Source organism: Meles meles, chromosome 12 (assembly GCF_922984935.1).
Source record: "Meles meles chromosome 12, mMelMel3.1 paternal haplotype, whole genome shotgun sequence".
NCBI lineage: Eukaryota > Metazoa > Chordata > Mammalia > Carnivora > Mustelidae > Meles > Meles meles.
The window spans coordinates 4608461-4626120 of NC_060077.1; the positions used below are offsets into that span (position 1 = coordinate 4608461).

General features: G+C 44.9%; 1 protein-coding gene across 2 annotated transcripts in view; it reads left to right on the forward strand.

The window, feature by feature from the left end:
- CIT (citron rho-interacting serine/threonine kinase) overlaps positions 1-17660 on the forward strand; it is a 164745-nt gene that overhangs the window by 93974 nt on the left and 53111 nt on the right. For both annotated transcript variants that reach the window (XM_046024531.1, XM_046024532.1), the window contains exons 19-23: positions 2447-2542; positions 7215-7331; positions 8287-8396; positions 9423-9597; positions 13563-13760. In XM_046024531.1, the coding sequence (XP_045880487.1) occupies positions 2447-2542; positions 7215-7331; positions 8287-8396; positions 9423-9597; positions 13563-13760 (696 nt within the window). The remainder of the gene's footprint in view (positions 1-2446; positions 2543-7214; positions 7332-8286; positions 8397-9422; positions 9598-13562; positions 13761-17660) is intronic.

Below are 17660 nucleotides of genomic sequence, written 5' to 3' on the forward strand. Positions count from 1 at the left end.
ATGAACTCAAGAATGGCCAACTTATAGACCTATCCTTAATACAAAAAAAAAAACCACCCCAAACCCTTCAAAACTTTATCTGTGTTTGCATATATTCACGAAGATATGGATGCTCTTGAGTGAACAGGTGAAAGAGAAATTGGTTAAATTGTTTTGCTTTAACACACAGTCTTTGTATATACGTCTGCACACAAAGGCAAATGTGACTGTTGGTCTACCCTTTCTGTTCTCTTGTTCCATCATCAAAGTTTCTCTTGGCGACTGTCAAGTGTGTGAATTTTACCGTGAGTAAAATTAGATCCTACTGAGATCCCACCACCGCTGTCCCTTGCTTGGTGCAAACGAAGCGGTTAAGTCTCTTGTGGTTGCAAAGTGTTTCTCTGTTTAATGGTGATGTGTTCATTCATTCATTCAACAAATATTTAATGAGCTTCTACTATGTGCCAAGCACTGTTCTAGGAGCTGGAAATGTAGCAGCGAAGAACCATGTTTGCATAACAGGACTGAAGAGTTTGATCTGATACATAGAGAAAAGATAACGTTTTACAAAAATGACAACAACAACAAAAAATGCCAAACCACCAAGAAGTCAGATTTAGAATACCTGCTTTTCCAAAGATTCGCTTGCAATTAAAATGTAGGAGTAGAGCGTTCTCCCTTCTTGGATTCTGTGTTGTTAACTTCCATTCACATATGGACCAGAAATTCGGTCCAGTTATTAGGTCCAGGGATCTGAGTTTTTTTTTGTTTGTTTGTTTTTGTTTTTTTTTACCTGTTTTTAGACTCTGCTTTCTATTCCTGTGCTCTCTTAGGAGGACCAAAACTCAGACAAGATGATTATCAAGCGATTTCTAACATAAAGAAAAAGTAAACAGATTTCTTTGTTTGAAGGGTATCTTGCCACCTGCCTGACTACCTTTTTTTTTTTATCGGAAAGTGCCTTTTGTTCAAGAAACCTGTGCTTAGACTGTGAAGTACCCAGGACGTGGGCAGAAGGGGGTCCTTACTACTGCCATATGATGATGGTGCTTGGAAACAGATCCCAAAATGTCATTTGCTTTAAAATATTTGCTATTCTGATAAGACCTTTTCAAAACAGGTAATTGGCATTCTCATTATGGCAAAGTCTTTTGCTTTAATGAAAGAAGTCATTGCAGGAGATCCTTTAGTGCACATAAAGCCCTTAAGTATGTTTTTATTAATTAAAATCCTGTTTACATTCAACTTTTCAAGATCACATCTGTTAGACTGCAATAGATCTTGTGCACCTGGTCTTAAAATTGAACACTTTACTGGCCCCCAAAGCAAAGTCAATGCTTGTAGGCTTTAGATTTTCAAAAGCTTAATCAGTAACATTTTATGTGCATATGAATCTGAAACTATTTTTTCCCCCCGTTTTACGGACACATCCTGTATCATTTCCTCATTCTTCAAAATTCTCATAATTACTTCCACTTCAAGGAAAAATTTCATAACTGTGAAGAGATGAAAACTTGAGATAATGACTTTTGATATTAGTAATTAACTAATGGGAACCAGATTCATAAGAATTAATGTGGATGCAGAGGTCTGCATTTAGAGAATGTTTCAGTAGATTGAATGCTGCCTTTTATAATATCAGTTTATAATACATTGGCAAATGAATTGGTATAATTTTCAAATGAATAATGATTTTGTTTAAAAGCAGAAATCTTAGAACGAAGGGAATGTTAAATCTGAACTATTTATATCACTCCAAATTCTCTTCCCATCTTTAATATATATGCGTACATATTTAGGTCATTATTGTCAGTATATTTTATGTTCTACTTTGCTCCCATGAGCACTGTAGCCTATAAACATGATACCATAGGAGCATCTCTATAGATACTCACTTTCTCCACATACCAGTCAGTTAAAACAAAAATCATCCAACCCTCAAAGTGTTAGAATTGTAACATTTCTTTTCTTTCCGTAGCTAGCATGAGCAATCATGTTGCCAATCAGGAAAATACAATTTTTTTTTATCATAATAAAATAACTTGCAATTTAAAAGAAATTGAAATTACCTATTTTCATTTAAGGCTGTTATGAGAGTGAAAATGGCCTGAGGCTCAAGGCAATGGACAGGGGCTTTGTGCTGCACTAAACTTTCAAATGTTGCCTTGTGACTGTCTATTCTCTGTGCACAGATGAAGACCTGCCTTTGTTTGACCTGTCACACTGACAACGTTCTGATCCCAGCCCACCAGCTGTGTGTGTATGTGTGTGGATACTTGGACCCAGAAACCTCAGGGCCAAGGATTGGTGGTGGTTTCCTTCTCAAGAGCCTTAGGGCTAGTCATGAAGGAACATGTGCCTGTTGCTTGTGGTGCCAGTGCCAAAGTCATGTTTCCCGTGAATGTCGAACACACTTGAACTATGTCTTTCCCTCTGCACACCTGACCGTCTGTTCCTTTATGTCCAGGAGCTGGAGGAGAAGCACCGCGAGGCCCAGGTCTCTGCCCAGCACCTAGAGGTGCACCTGAAACAGAAAGAACAGCACTACGAGGAAAAAATTAAAGTAAACACACTTTCTGATTTTCCCTGGCATTCTCCCTCCGGCATGACCTAGCTTCTCTCTCTTCCGGGACACTTTGGGCTCCTTCTTGCTAGACCGAAGGCCCGTTTGGAGTAAATGCTGTCCTCAGGCTATGGTGGGAGGTGTTGAGGTATTAACCCATGTGGGGGATGTTCAAAAAGACATACATATATATTTTAATTATTAATCTCTGTTCTATTTTTTTTTTTAAGATTTTATTTATTTGACAGAGATCACAAGTAGGCAGAGAGGCAGGCAGAGAGAGAGGAAGGGAAGCAGGCTGTCTGCTGAGCAGAGAGCCCGATGCGGGGCTCAACCCAGGACCCTGAGATCATGACCTGAGCCGAAGGCAGAGGTTTTAACCCACTGAGCCACCCAGGCGCCCCAATCTCTGTTCTATTTTTAATGTATTTTTCACCCCACTGTCATTCAGTCCATGATAATTTAGAGTTAGCCACAGACTCACCGTTCTTTGCTTCAATTTCCTTTCTGCATCTCAGACCTGAACCTTTTCCTTTGGTTTAAAGTATATCCCTGAGGACTTTCTTTAGCGAAGACCTGCTGGTGACAAGGTCCTGGTTCTGTGTGTCTGAAAGTGTATTTATTTCACATTCATTCTTGAAAGATGTTCTGCCTGGGGATAAAATTCTGGGTTGGCACTTATTTTTTAGGACACCCTTTGAAGGTGTCACTCCATTGTCTTTTGACTTTTATTATTTCTAATGAGAAGTTAGCTGTCAGTCGAACCTTTGCTTTCTTTGACAGTCATTGCTCTTTTTTTGTTTGGCTGCTTTTAAAATTTTGCCTGGTCTTTAATTTTCTAAAATTTTACTGTGATATATCTAAATGCAGATTGATTATTTATCTTGCTTGAGATATATAGGGCTTTAAAATATATTAGTATCTTTTATCAATTCTGGATGATTATTGGTCCTTGTATCTCAAATATTGTCCCTTCTCCTTCCTTCTTCCTTTTTGAGAGTTTGAATGGGCATCACATATGATTTGTTTTTTCATAGTTTCCATTTCTTTATCTCTCGATGCACATTGTGGGTAAGCTCTGGCTGATTTTCTACTTTACTAATTCTTACCTGTCGAATCTGCTATTAAACCCATCCACTGAGTTTTCAATTTCAGTTACTGTATTTTTGGTTTCTAGACATTTTATTTGGCTCCTTCCCAAGTTTACTAGATTATTTAAGACAATAATTTTCTATTCCCTGCATTCATTTTAAAGCTTGTCTTGATTCTTTAAACACATCAGCATGGTTGTTTTATGTTCTTTATTTGATAATTCCAATATCTGATGTATCTGAAGGTCTGATTCTGCTCTGTTGTTTCTCTTTCTTGTTTTTCACAGTGCCTGTCTTCTTGTGTGCTTGGTCAGTTGCTCATTTTCCTTAGAAAATTATTATTGGGAATTCTTTGAGGCTTTGAATGGAAATGTGTGTGCCCTTTGAGGGTGGCCTTGGGCTTAGACTTCTCTCTCTTCTTACCCTTTACAGCTATTAAAAGTGAAGTTCAAGTTTATTTGGTTCAGCAAATACCTCAAGTTAAAAACAGTTTTGTGCCCATCTAAACTCTCTAGGTTTCTGCTTTCACTTAGAATTTTAGTCTCTAATTTTTTTCTTTCTTTTTAAAGATTTTATTTATTTATTTGACACAGAGAGAGAGAGAGAGAGAGGCCATGAGAGAGGGAATACAAGCAGGGGAAGCTGGAGAAGGAGAAGCAGGCTTCTGGAAAAGCAGAGAGCCTGATGTGGGGCTTGATCCCAGGACACTGGGATCATGACCTGAGCCGAAGGCAGATGCTTAATGACTGAGTCACCCAGGCACCCCCTGTCTTTATTTCTTACTGTCTTGCCAATTTTGGGAAAAATGTTTTCTACGTTTTATCTAGCATTTTAAATCATTTTCCATAGAAAAGCTGACCTCAGTAATCTAGCCCACTGTATAAAATACTAAATTCAGTTATTATTTCAATTATTGAAATTATTTCAATAATTAAAATTATTTCAATTCAGTTATTATTAATTCAGTGATCAGAAAAAATGCTAACATCTATTTTCTTTTCTTTTCTTTTTTTTAAAAGATTTTATTTATTTATTTGACAGACAGAGATCACAAGTAGGCAGAGAGGCAGGCAGAGAGAGAGGAGGAAGCAGGCTCCCCACTGAGTGGGGAGCCCGATGTGGGGCTCGATCCTAGCACCCTGGGATCATGACCGGAGCCAAAGGCAGAGGCTTTAAGCCACTGAGCCACCCAGGCACCCCTATCTATTTCTTTTTAAAATCCATCACATTTTCATTATGACTTTGGACCAAGCCTTTAATCAATTCTCTTGTTCCCGAGAGTCAGACATTGGTCATTAAGTATGTCTTCCCCTTCCCCTAAATATTAATAGGAGGCTTTTAATTTTTGTGATGATCCTGTTATAGATTTTTTTGGTATCCTCTGTTCCTTTTTTAGAGAACCAAACATGTATATGCCCACACAACATTATGATCATCACCCCCCTGGGACCTTTGTGGGTTTTTTTTGTTTGTTTTGTTTTTGACCCCTGGTGTTACTTCTGGTTATTTTTCATTAAAAAAAAAAATACAGAAAAATAATCCAGAAGTGACTTCAAAGTGTTGTAGTGTGACCCCCTACTCAGTGTATTTTTAAACTTTATATGCTGATCCTTTGAATTCTTACTGGCTTCCCAACTTTGATCTTTAGAATATACCAACTTCCAGAATGTTACAAGAATATATGCAGTAGTCCACTGGCAATTTTGCATGATGAAAATAGCCATGCATAAAATTCATTCTGTAATTTGGGTGAATACATTGACTTTCCTGTCCATAAGCTGTGTTCCGTCTTAAATTGGTATATAATGTCTACAGTGGTTTTCTCATTTCAAGTTCCTTGCTTCCCTCTCATGCATCTTTCTTCTTGTTCGTCCTTCCTTATACCTACTGCCCTATCAAAGTTGAGGTATGTGCCTTGCTGATAGAGGTCTGTTCCTCTCTAACTCCCGTTGGCATCCATCACAGCCCAAAGTCGAGGTTTTTTTTTTGAGCACGAGTCACCCTGAAAATGTGCTTTGTTGCTTTAGCACCCCATAAAGCACCCCTTTAGCACCCCTTTAGCACAGTCCAGGTACTGTGTGGTCTCCACAACCTTCTAGATGGAAAGAACTTTGTTTTATAGATCCTAGGGAGTACTATGGAAAGCCTTGTTTTTTCCATCTTCCCTACTGGAATCTTTATGAAACCATTGCTTTTTAACCTGTCCTGCCTTGTGCTTCCTGTTCCAGCCTCCCTAAGGCCATTTTAGTAATAATCATGGTCATACCCTAGATTCTGCCCTTTTCTTGTTTGTAATTTTAGAATCACGCCCCAACATCCTAGAGAATAGGCCACTTATCCCATTGAGCATCTCCCCTCCTCCCTTGACCTGTCCTCCACCTTTTGTTCTTCTCCACAGACTCTCAATCTATTTTTTTCATCAGTCAGTTCTAGTTTAAAGCCCTCTTTGAAATCTGTTCTTTCCTCTCTCTCTCATGTGAACCCCCTCCCTGCTGACTGGCTCCTTTTAGGAGCTCATGTCCCTATGAGCCACGAAGGTCCCTTCACAATAGACCTTGTGGGAAAGGCAGATTTCAGTCCCCTCTGTGACCCCAATTCTTTCAGCGTCTTCCCAGTATCGGAAGCAGCTGGTGCCATTCAGAAAAGGCAGAGTAGATTCTCTGTGATGAGAAACACAGGTCTGTGGTCAAAGGCTTGGGCAAGTTATGATGTTGTCTTCCTCCCCCTCCCCCCCCCACCCCCGTCTGTCTTTCTCACTTGTTTTGGCAGCTGGGAGGGCTGTGTGTGCCTCGCAGAACATTAGATCAAGCTGGTGGTTGGTGACACCATGACTGTTTTCTTTTTTCCCCTTGGGAACAGTAGGTGCTTGCAGTGGTGTTCTCAGCCCCGAGAACACATGATTTCTCTTCCCCTGGGAGAAGGTTTCTCTCTCCAGTGCCTTTTTTTTTTTTTTTTGTTTCCCAGCTGGATCAGAGGAAAGAACGGAGGAGGAAAGGGACACTTTTTTTTTCCTCTCTCTCTCTTTTATGTTGTTTTTTCAAACTATTGACTCTCCACCTACTTTATTGGTGGGCAGAATCCTCTCGTCCCTGTCTGTTTCTGAACATCAGCCTTGGTTGCACAGACGTCCTTGGTCTTCAGCTTTCTGTCCCTCTGTACACAGCCTTAGAGATACCTAGATTAATTTTGTACAGATAAAGAGTGAGCAGGGTTCTGAAAACTGGTGCGTTGACTACGAGAAAGTTGCCCCAGGTAACATCTGCACATTGTAAGATCTGGGGACAGATCTTTTTTCTCTCATTCTGGAGTCTACTTCCACTGAGGATATATACCTCTTGAGTCTTTTTGGCTGCCGATTTAAAATAAGCTCTTAGTTCAAGTCCTCTGCTTCCTTGCCGTTTGATGGTCATGCTTGACTTCTTGCCTTTGTCCTGGCTCATAAGCAGATTCCTGGTCCCTTTCTTTGCCCCAGACTTTTCTTGGCCTCTTCACTGCTTCTCTTGCTTTTCCCAAGAGCCCCCAGTTAGCCCTCCCTGCTCAGCTTTGCTACTCAGGACACTAACTGCTTTTGTTTCTCATAGGTGTTGGACAACCAGATAAAGAAAGACCTGGCCGATAAAGAGACTCTGGAGAATCTGATGCAGAGACACGAAGAGGAGGCCCACGAGAAGGGCAAAATTCTCAGTGAGCAGAAGGCGGTAGGTATAAGGAATCACAAAGCCAGTTTTCCAAGGAGGGCATGTGAAACGTGCCCAGAATCACACACCCAAGGAGCGTCCATTCCTGCTGATGAATTATTCTTCCTGTTTAATCCTTTGGAGTTTGTTGTCTACAGCAAGCCCTCTGCAACTCCTCATCTCCTAAAATCAGCAGGGGTGGTGGCTCAGGGTGGCCGACTTTGCCTTTCGTGCTCTTCTTTAAGGACTCGTGCTGGTCTGCCCTCAGCGTTGCCCTTCACGATGCCACCTGACAAGACGGCCAGTGGCTGTACATCTTCCTTACGGGCCTCCTTTCTTTGCACTCGCTTCTTGCCTTTCTAACCTGGATAGGCCCGGGTTTCAGGAACTTTCTGCTCATAAGGTTCATCTGGGGTTTTCGTTCATCCACCCCTAGTCTCGGACCCCACAGGGACTCTGAGCCTCAGAATCTCGAAGGGAGGGTCCTGGGAAGTTGGAATTTTTAATCAACACCTCCCCCCACCTTCCTCCCCGATTCTTTTAACTTATTAGGTTGAGAAAACTTTGATGTAGAGAGTCTAGGACAGTAGTGACATGAGAGCCCCACGGGTGATGAGAAACACGAGTTAGCAGATTCAAGTTAGAGGCTTGGGCAGGCCCAGGCCACATGCACATGACGCAGGCCTGCTTACTCACAGAATGTCCAGTTCCTAAGTTGGTGCTTCTGTGTGGTTTTTACGCAGGCCACTTAGGTAGTGTGGGGTTGTGTAATCTCTGAGAAAACAACTGAGCGCCACTGTCTGGGCAGTAAGGCCTGTGACCCTTAGGCTACAGAGCAGTTGACTCCCCTGGTACCTCTAGTCAGACAGCCTGCGTTTCAAGGGGAGCCTTTGACCCTGGCCTCACGGCCCCCGTAACTCTCATTCTGGTAAAACCGTCTGTGTGTGAGGTTTCAAAGGCCCTCCCTGTGTTTCAGATGATCAATGCTATGGATTCCAAGATCAGATCCCTGGAACAGAGGATTGTGGAACTCTCAGAAGCCAACAAACTTGCGGCGAACAGCAGTCTTTTCACCCAGAGGAACATGTAAGTACTCACGTGCCATCTGCGTGCGTGATTACACATCGGTCTTCTCTCTGGGGGCAGAAACTTTGTTCTTCTGTCTGATGAAGCCGGAGCAGATTTAATTACTTCTGTAGTTTGTTCCAGAACCCTGTTCTACCTGTGTAATTTTGCCCTCTCTTAAGTGGTCTCATTCTGTCGTGCCCTTTCTTTGGTGCTGGGTTTTCTCAAATGCTTCCAATTGCCATCAGATGACAGAGTGCTTTGCTCTCTCTAATGAGGGCTATTTATAGTTTGCTTTTGGAGACCTGCGGGCCTTGTTCCCCAGACTTGCCTCCTGTGATTAGCCAGAGGTGATCTTGTGTGTGTCTGGTTGGGGCATTCGTCCTGCTGTTGTTAAGTTAGGCCCAGGGACATGTCAGGGTTCCCTGTGTTCTAGGAGTGCTTGGGTCTTAATCTTCTCCCCCCAAAAATTACCCCCCCCACCCAAATTAGGTACCTCTCTTCAGAGATCTTCTAAAACATTCCTATTTTTACTTAAACCAACTCAGTGGGCCATTTTTTGGTCTTTTAGTCATTTCCAGTTTCTGATACTTGTGAGCAGTCTGGTGGGGCTTGGAGCAAGGTCTAAGGAGAAGTGGAAGGAATAAAATTCCTTCCCCTCATTGCCCTTTCTTCCCCAGGGACCCACCTCCATGAGTGGTTGGGGCACTCTTGTACTCTGTAGAGGCCCCTTTCTGCCCCTAGACAGACTCAAAAAAGAGGGGAGTGGTCTACATTAGGAAGGAAAAGTTATTGTCTCTTGCATTCCCCTTGACCTTCCTGAATCCCATAGAGGAGGGCCTCTGAACAGTGAAGGCTACATGGGTCCCAGGTTCCCATGCTGGGATCTGGCACACGAGGCCAGGTCAGGACAGAGCCCACCTGGGAATGACCGTGCCCGCTAACAGAGACACTCCTCTCACTCCGTTCCTGTCTGGCCCGCTGAAGGCATGGGCTCACCTCTAATGAGACTGTGATTTTGCTTGGCTCCTCCACCACCCCCACCAGGAAGGCCCAGGAAGAGATGATTTCAGAACTCAGGCAACAGAAGTTCTACCTGGAGACACAGGCAGGGAAGCTGGAGGCCCAGAACCGAAAGCTGGAGGAGCAGCTGGAGAAAATCAGCCACCAAGACCACAGTGACAAGAATCGGCTGCTGGAGCTGGAGACAAGATTGAGGGAGGTGAGAGTGAGGGGCCTTGCCCAGGAGGGTTCGCTGGGAGTCGGGGGCCCCGAAACCAGCCGGGTGTCTAGCATCCGTCAGCATATACCCAAGAGGCACCGTGCGTGGTGGTGAAGCGTGCAGACCGGGCCACCCTGATCTGGGGGAGGATTCCACTTCTAATTCTTGCGAGTTCCATGACCTTGGGCAGCCTACCGTCCTCCGTGCTTCCATTTCTTCATTGGCCAAATGACCGCGATGAGGGAGCTCCCTCTGAGGGTCACGTGAGGATTATGTGCCTTGGTGCTTTTGTCAAACTGCGGGGGGGGGGGGGAGCAGAGTGATTCCTCCCTCATCCGGATTTAGCACGAGCCACGTGCCTGAGTCCACGCTCAGGCTTTAGTGCCTGGGGTCCATCGGGTGGCCTGACAGTGGCGGCGGTCTCCTAGTGGAGAGGAGGAGACAAGTCACGATTTTTTTTTTAAGATTTTATTTATTTATTTGACACAGAGAGAGAGATCACAAGTAGGCAGAGAGGCAGGCAGAGAGAGAGAGGAGGAAGCAGGCTCCCCGTGGAGCAGAGAGCCCGACGTGGGGCTCGATCTCAGGATGCTGAGATCATGACCTGAGCCGAAGGCAGAGGCTTTAACCCACTGAGCCACCCAGGCGCCCTGAGATAAATCACAAGTTTAATGGAAGGTGGTTGTCTTCAGAGACTTAAGGAAGCTGGGAAGGGTAGCCAAGTTTTGGGGAAGAAAATTTTGCACATTTGGTCGCAGACACGTCGAGGGTGATCGAAGCTGTGCCGGCACGTGCACTCACTGGGTATTCGTTAAATGCCTGCCGTGTGCCGGTAAGACAGACCCCATCCCTGATGCTGGGGGCTGTTGCCTAGCGCGCAGGGTTAGCTGGCCAGACAGAGGAGATTGGGAGAGCGATTGCCAGAAGCACGACATTGCCGCAGCCTAGTGGGTACTGGTCACTTTTTGTGACGGAATTCTTCAAAGAGCACATGGTCTCCCGTAAAGGAAAAGACTGAAGCACACAGAGGTTCTTGTGCTGGAGTGTGAAAATGAGGCCAGTCCTCCAAAGGACAGGAAAAAACCAGAACAGCTGCATTGTCTCATGTGTTTCAGCGCCGGGCCAGGTACAGACCCCTCTGTCAGGATCATCGGGTGTCTCTGTTGAAAGGCAGATTCCTGGGCCTCTTCCTCTCTCAGCCTCTTTGAATGAACTAGGATGTGGTCGGGGATGAGGGGGGCAGGGATCTGCCTTTTGGAAAATCTCCGGGTCGTTCTCATACTCCCACAACAGTGGTTCTGTTCTGGGTTGTCCAAAAGCCTTAGGTGGTGGTTTCAGTTTTATTATCCAGGCTATATTTTTACTGTTCAGTAAGTTTAACAACATTTCCCCGTAGCGTCAGCCTTAGGAGTGTGAGTGTAAATAACTCTGATTTCTTTGAGCGTGGGAACACCAACTAGCTGTTTTGCCTTCCCTTCCCACAAACGTCTCTTTTAGCTCAGCACCTGCCCTGCATCTGTCGCTCATCTGGGCAGCTAAAATGCCCCTGGGGGAGCAAGTTGGTTTTTTTTTTTTCCCCTTGAGTCTGTACAGCTTGCCCCCCCACTTCTGAGGAAGGTGGCAGAAAGTCAGAATGCTGGTAAGAGACTCAGGGCCATCATGCTCCTGGGGAATTCTGGAGCTTAACTTTAAATAGAACAAGGCGGGTCCATCTTCTCTTGGCTTCCTGCTGCTCCTGAGACTGGGGACAGAGGATCAAGCCTCCGGTTTGATCCCCCTTTGAGGCTTTCCGTACCCTGTGCATGCAGCGTGAGCTCTTCCTTAACCATGGGCGTGGAGTTGCGCAGGTGCAGGGCTCTGGGGCCCTCTTGTCATTGCACAGCCTCATGCTCGCCGCCCCTCACGACTCACTGTCCCCTGCCACCCTGGTTCTGCCAAGTGGCCTCAGGGGAGCTTTTCGGCTCACGGGCAGAGTCGCAGCCTGCTCTGACTGCTGGCATTTTAATAAGACAAACAGCAAGTTGTGGACTCTCGAGCCGGGTTTCCTGGGTTCGAAGCCAGCCCTGCCACCGTGGAGCTGTGTGACCTTTCCTCTGTCATGTACCCTGTTGGTGCCACAGCGTGTCGCTGTGTCGGGTGGCAGCGACAGTGGTGCCTCCGTCTCTGGCTTGTCATGAAGGTAGAATGAGCTGGAAGAGTGCCCGGCGCCTTGGGAGCGAGGACCGCCTTGGCAGCTGTCGTGGCGCCGCCATTGTCGCTAGTGGGAGAGCGCAGCCTTGGCTTCAGCTGTCACTGACTGTCCAAGGGCTCCCAGAGGTTGCCAGCCCAGACCTTTCTCTTGGGTCCTGACCCATTGTCCCAGTAGACATTAGACACCTCCACCTGGATGTCTCCCTTGCTGCTCAAGTTCAGCACATCGGCATGGAATTTCTTACCTTTCTTCTTAGACTGGCTCTTCCTCTCGTGTTCCCTGGCGTAGCAGAGGGCTCCCTGCGCAGTTCGCCCCGCCAGAAGCTCAGGTGTCATCTTTGTCCTTTGTCTCTTGTCCCACTTCAAATTAATCCCAAATCCTGTTGGTTCTCTAGGCTTAATCTTTTGTCTTTTATAAGTCCTTGATCTCTTCACCTTTATAGCTTTTGGGACTTAGGTGTCATCTTTTCTAGGGACCCTTCTCTGACTCTCCAAAACTGGATGGAACATCTCCTTTGTGTCCCCAGGGCCTTGTGTGTTTAGGTCATCACGTAGCGTACCTGTCGGCAGCCCCTCTTCGACAGTGAGCTTTCTGAGGGCGGGAGGTATCTCTTATTTGCTTGACATCCCCAATGACTGGCACAGAGTCCGGTCGCCAGAACAGCTTTGTCAGTGTTGGTGACGTCAACAGGGTCTCCCTCATCTCCATGCCTTTGGACGTCTTGGTTCCTCTGCTTGGAATTTTCTTTCCTATTTGTGGGTTTGGCTCCTAGAAATTCTTCAATAAACACATGCGATGTTGTTCCCTCCTTTACTCCCCACCGTCTTCCCACTACATCCCCACATTTTCTGACTCTTACACTTGACTGTGTATATGGTCATGGTTGGTTTTCACTTTTCCTCCAGCTCAAGGGCAGAAACTGCCTTTCATCTTCAAATTCCTTTTTATATGGAAGTTGCTGAGTACATTTTTCTTGAATGGATGAAACATTGAGTAGATAGAAGGACAGATGGGCAGATGGAGGGAAGAATGTTTCCTTCATAATGTGATATTAATGTGGGCTACCTAATTAGAACAAATCAGAGCAGGAGTATATATGTATGTGTGTATTTAAAGATTTATTTGACAGAGAGAGAGAGAGAGAGAGAGAAGTGCATGCTCAAGGAGGGGGCAGAAGAAGAGAATCTTCCAGGAGACTCCCCATTGAGCACAGGGCCTGACCCAGGGTTAGATCCTATGACCCATGAGATCATGACCTGAGCCAAAACCAAGAGTCAGATGCTTAACCAACTGAGCCACCCGGGCACTCCAGAGCAGGAACATTTAAAATAAATTAGAATTTTCATCCCAATCGTAAAGAGTTCCCTGTTACCAATATGATGTCATTTATAGCCATTTACTTTTCAATGCTTTTCTAATAAGAGTAAATTGGCACAATTTTCACTCGGGATTCTTGGGTGGTTTTTCCTCTGAAGCCTCCCCAGACCTTTGAAAGTTCAGTTTGTACAGCCATTCTCTTACACGTTCTTGCTCCCGGTCACTTCTGAGACTCCTAAAGTCAGATCGGTTTTACAGCGGATCTGCTTTTCTCTGTCGCAGCTGGGCACTGGGAATTTGAATCCGTGATCACACCGACGTGATCACACCGAAGATGCGAGTTGAACGGTCCGTTGTGTCTCGGCTAGCCAGGGTCAGCTCTTCAGACTATTGGGCTGCATTGTCTCTAGCTGGGGTCCACTGAGCATTTGTGTGTGTCTCTCCCTACCCCTCTCAGGTCAGTCTAGAGCACGAGGAGCAGAAGCTGGAGCTAAAGCGCCAGCTCACAGAGCTGCAGCTCTCGCTGCAGGAGCGCGAGTCCCAGCTGACGGCCCTGCAGGCGGCCCGGGCAGCCCTGGAGAGCCAACTGCGCCAGGCCAAGACAGAACTGGAAGAGACGACGGCGGAAGCGGAAGAGGAGATCCAGGCGCTCACGGTAGGTCTGCGGACAGGTCCCTCCAGTATCCTCCAGACCTCAGTTGGGATGAGTGTGGCGCTGAGGAGATGTGCTCACTCAGAGGAATCCCAAGACAGAAAATATCCCCAGAGACGCTTACCGGCCAGAAAACTGGCTTCCATGAGAATTCTCCTTTGTGAGAATTAGTGTTAAACTTTGACCTTTCCTTAGCATGTTGGAAAAGTCCCTCTTTTCTTTAGGTATCTTCCCTCTTTGAAAAATAATTTTCATTAAATTTAAAATTTTAGTTTGAGTTGGAAGTCATTTACCTCAATCTTCTGCTTAGTGTTCAGTGATCATTAAAAAAGTAATAGTCATATCTTTGAGTCTTCTTCCTACCACATTTCTATTTTTGTACTGGTTAACCTCGTTTGCATTACCTTTTTTTTTTTTTAAGCTGTAAATTCTCCTTCAAATCTTATGTATGCATCTAGTATGTTCTGGATGGAAAAGATTGTTCTGAATGAGAGATTCTTTTCTCTAAGAAGGACCTGGCTTCTTTGCTCTTTCTGAGACCATAGTTTAAAGAAGTAGAACTTGGCGGGTTGTCACTGGATTTAGACCTTGGTTCTTTCTGGAAGTCTAAAAATATGACTTTGTCAGTTTCCCATAGTTGATCCCTCTCATGGGGACCGACCCAGGCTAACAAAACTGATAAGAATCTTACATATAAAATGACAACTTAACAACTCACAGTGGAAAAGATAACCACCAAGTTGACTGGGATACTCTGGGTGGCTCATCTTCCCATTTTTTTGTCCTTCAGAGAAGTCTCCTTAAACATCTCATTTCTCTTGGAAGGCTGCTTGGTGGACCTGGACTCGGTACAGAAAACCAAATGAGTTTAATGGCTAGTAGCAGCCAAGCAGATCCATTGCTAATAGTAACACAGTGTACTTGCCAAGTGGATAGGCACAGTCATGCCTGCTGGTCAGGGTACCCTCTTCTGTGGGCAGGGCACAATGCAGCTGATTGGGTTTTGTGTTTTCTAAAATCAGGTTCCTAGGTGGGGACCTTACTCACTCTGATTCATCTTGGATACGGTCCTCATTTCCGTCAGTGAACATCTCTAAGCATGTAGAGTGGGGTTACTTCTACAGATGGCCATGAGCAGTCGTTGCTTATGATTTATCTTGTTCAAAAGTAATGCATATGTATGTATGTTTTTAAAACGGTCTTATTCTTAGAAGTTACCTCCCGTTGTTGGTTTTGGGAAGCCCATTATCTCAACCGACTGGGAGCTTGATCTCAGTGCCAGGGTCTTTATGGACTAGTCTAGAACACGGAGGCTTCCAGGATTCTGGGATACAGGGTAATTCCGAAGGCGCAAGTGCATCTCTGATTTTCCAGGACTTATGCCAAGGTCTGATATTGATCGCAACCGTAATTCCTCAGTGAGAACACTCACTGTGTGCTATGCCATAAGCCCCCAATACATGGTTTGGAAAAGAATCAGTCACGATATCTCTTTATTTATCCTCTGCCTTGTATCTTTCCAAACTGTTCTGAATCCATTTCGAAACAAAACAGTGTAACAAGATAAAATAAGAAGGAAAAGGCCAACAGAAAATAAATCTAGAGAAGAAAAATATGGAGGTAGGAATGAAATGAATATAAAAGGATGTATGCCAAGAAGGCGTATGTGCTTTCTGGAACTGGGTGGATGGGGAGAGGGACAGCCAGATAGCATTTCTTAGCTGCTTAAGGAGGCATCTAAAATCCAGCCACTATTAAACTGAATGCACTGTATACAATATCTTCTCCGCCTGTCCAAACCAGCCACGCTCTGAAAGAAGGAGAAGGAGACATCACTAATCTTATCCATACTTAATGAGTCCTTGCCATGTGCCTAGTGCTGTGTCTTCAGCCTTTTCTCCCCTGGGGGTTGGCCTGCAATCCCTCAAATCCTTTTACTTCCAAGCAGAAGAGAAGGACACATTCATCTCACTGCTCTGTTGGAGTTGGGAGGGAGGGCGGTCGGCATGCATCTTACCCTGCTCATTCAGAAGGAGGAGGATATAAAATAGAGCATGTGTCACTGCTGTTTATCTGTGGGGAAATTAGTCTTTAAATCCTGTCTTGCTGCTGGTTGGAATGTGCTGTGTCTAATGGCTGCTGGAAGCCTTCACAGCAGCAAGTCACGACTTAATTTAGTCCGATGAGATCACTGCCTCAGAGCATCTTCTTATGAAAAAATAGAGAAACAAACCTCCCTGAGTCTAGAAACTAGGGCCCTACCACTCTTGCAGATGAAGATGCCTGGGAAAATAGGGCTTTTTCAAAGGGATGGCAGGAAAAAAAAAAAGCCTTACTGCAGTTTTGTAACTTGTCATGCAGGAATCCAAATCCCATATCAACTTGCCTCAGCCCAGTTTTGAGGCTCTCCCCTCCCTTTGATTCTATCTCATAAACCCAGTTATGGACCGCATGCGGCTGAATGGCTTTGTTGAATTTGTGCTGGAGACTTTATTTTGCCGAGTGAAAGAGGACATGGCCACAGGTGCGGTACCCTGACTCTGTCTCATTGTTCAGGCCCCACAGAAGCATCTGCCATATTAAATCAGGTGGATCTAAAATGATCGAGGAGGTTTGTAAACTTTGTAGCAGGCTGATTTATCATTTAAAAGGAATGAATAGTCAAATGAGCTATTACTGCTGAATTTTAAGAGGCTGCCATCTCCTAGTCAGAGGAGGGAGCACTTACTCTGGCCTCTGCCCCTGGAGCAATTAGATGGAGCACAGTTCAGTCAATGGTCTCCATTGAAGAAGGGTGCCAGGGCCCGCTGGGAAGCCACTTGTGGTCTCCTTGATGTTTTCTTGCAACCCACTCCTGTCCATTGTATTTGCCTGGAGAGTCACTGGCCATCAAAAGCAGAGAATGAATCAAGGTGGAGGCCAACAGGAGAGTAGTATTGAAACAAAATGCCAGGTCTTTATGGTGCTTCATTGCTTCTTGGTGGAAGAAAGGATTTTAAGACTCCATTCCTTTACCTAAGGAAGAGAATCTGAGTCTGCACAGTGTAAAGCAGACAGATGTGTGATATGATACATCACTCTGGAAGGGGGCCATAGGGTAGAGGCCTGGGCGTAGGCTCTGTGTACACCAGCATGGCCCCAGGACACACTCTTCTTGTCTGGGTCCCTGCCATCATGTTCTTTTACTGATTTGGTTAAATGATTAATGCTGAGTAACCAAGAGTCTAAAGCTAGAGACACCAACAAAAGGAATCCTCCCAGCATGGTGTGGCCGCGGGTTCACAAGGTTGTCCTCTGATTTGTTAAAATCATGAGTCATGCATACTCTCATTTGTTTTACATAACTATCAATGTCTGTATTTAATGAAGCAAGCCATTGGCACGATAAGCAAGATCTAGAATTAAGGCATAGGAGGTGACAGTCTTGCTTGGTACCCGCATTCACACGGAAAGGGACGGATGTGTGGAAGCCAGAGTGTCCTAGAACCCTGATCATGAATCCCAGAAGATGGTCAGACATCTAAACATTAGTTTTCTTTCTCTGGTTCTGCAGGTACTTCTCTCTCATCAAGACTGCATTATAATTCTCCTTTCTTTCTTCCTCTTGTAACTCTCTTTAACTTTAATGAAGACATAAGTACTCCTCAAAAAACAGTGCCTTTCCAGTGTTCAGGATGCAGCTTGTGCATTCTCCCTGATTGCCTCCCAACCCTAAGGTTAGCGGTTCTCAAAGTGAGATTGGTGGATCCCTGGGGAGTTCCCCAAATTCAGATTATTTTCATAATAATACTAAGATGTCATTTGGCATTTTTCGTTGTGTTAGCCTTTGCACTGATGGTGCAAAAGCAGTGTTATTTTAAAAGAAATAAAGAGTAAATATTTAGGGGAAAAAATCTCCATTTT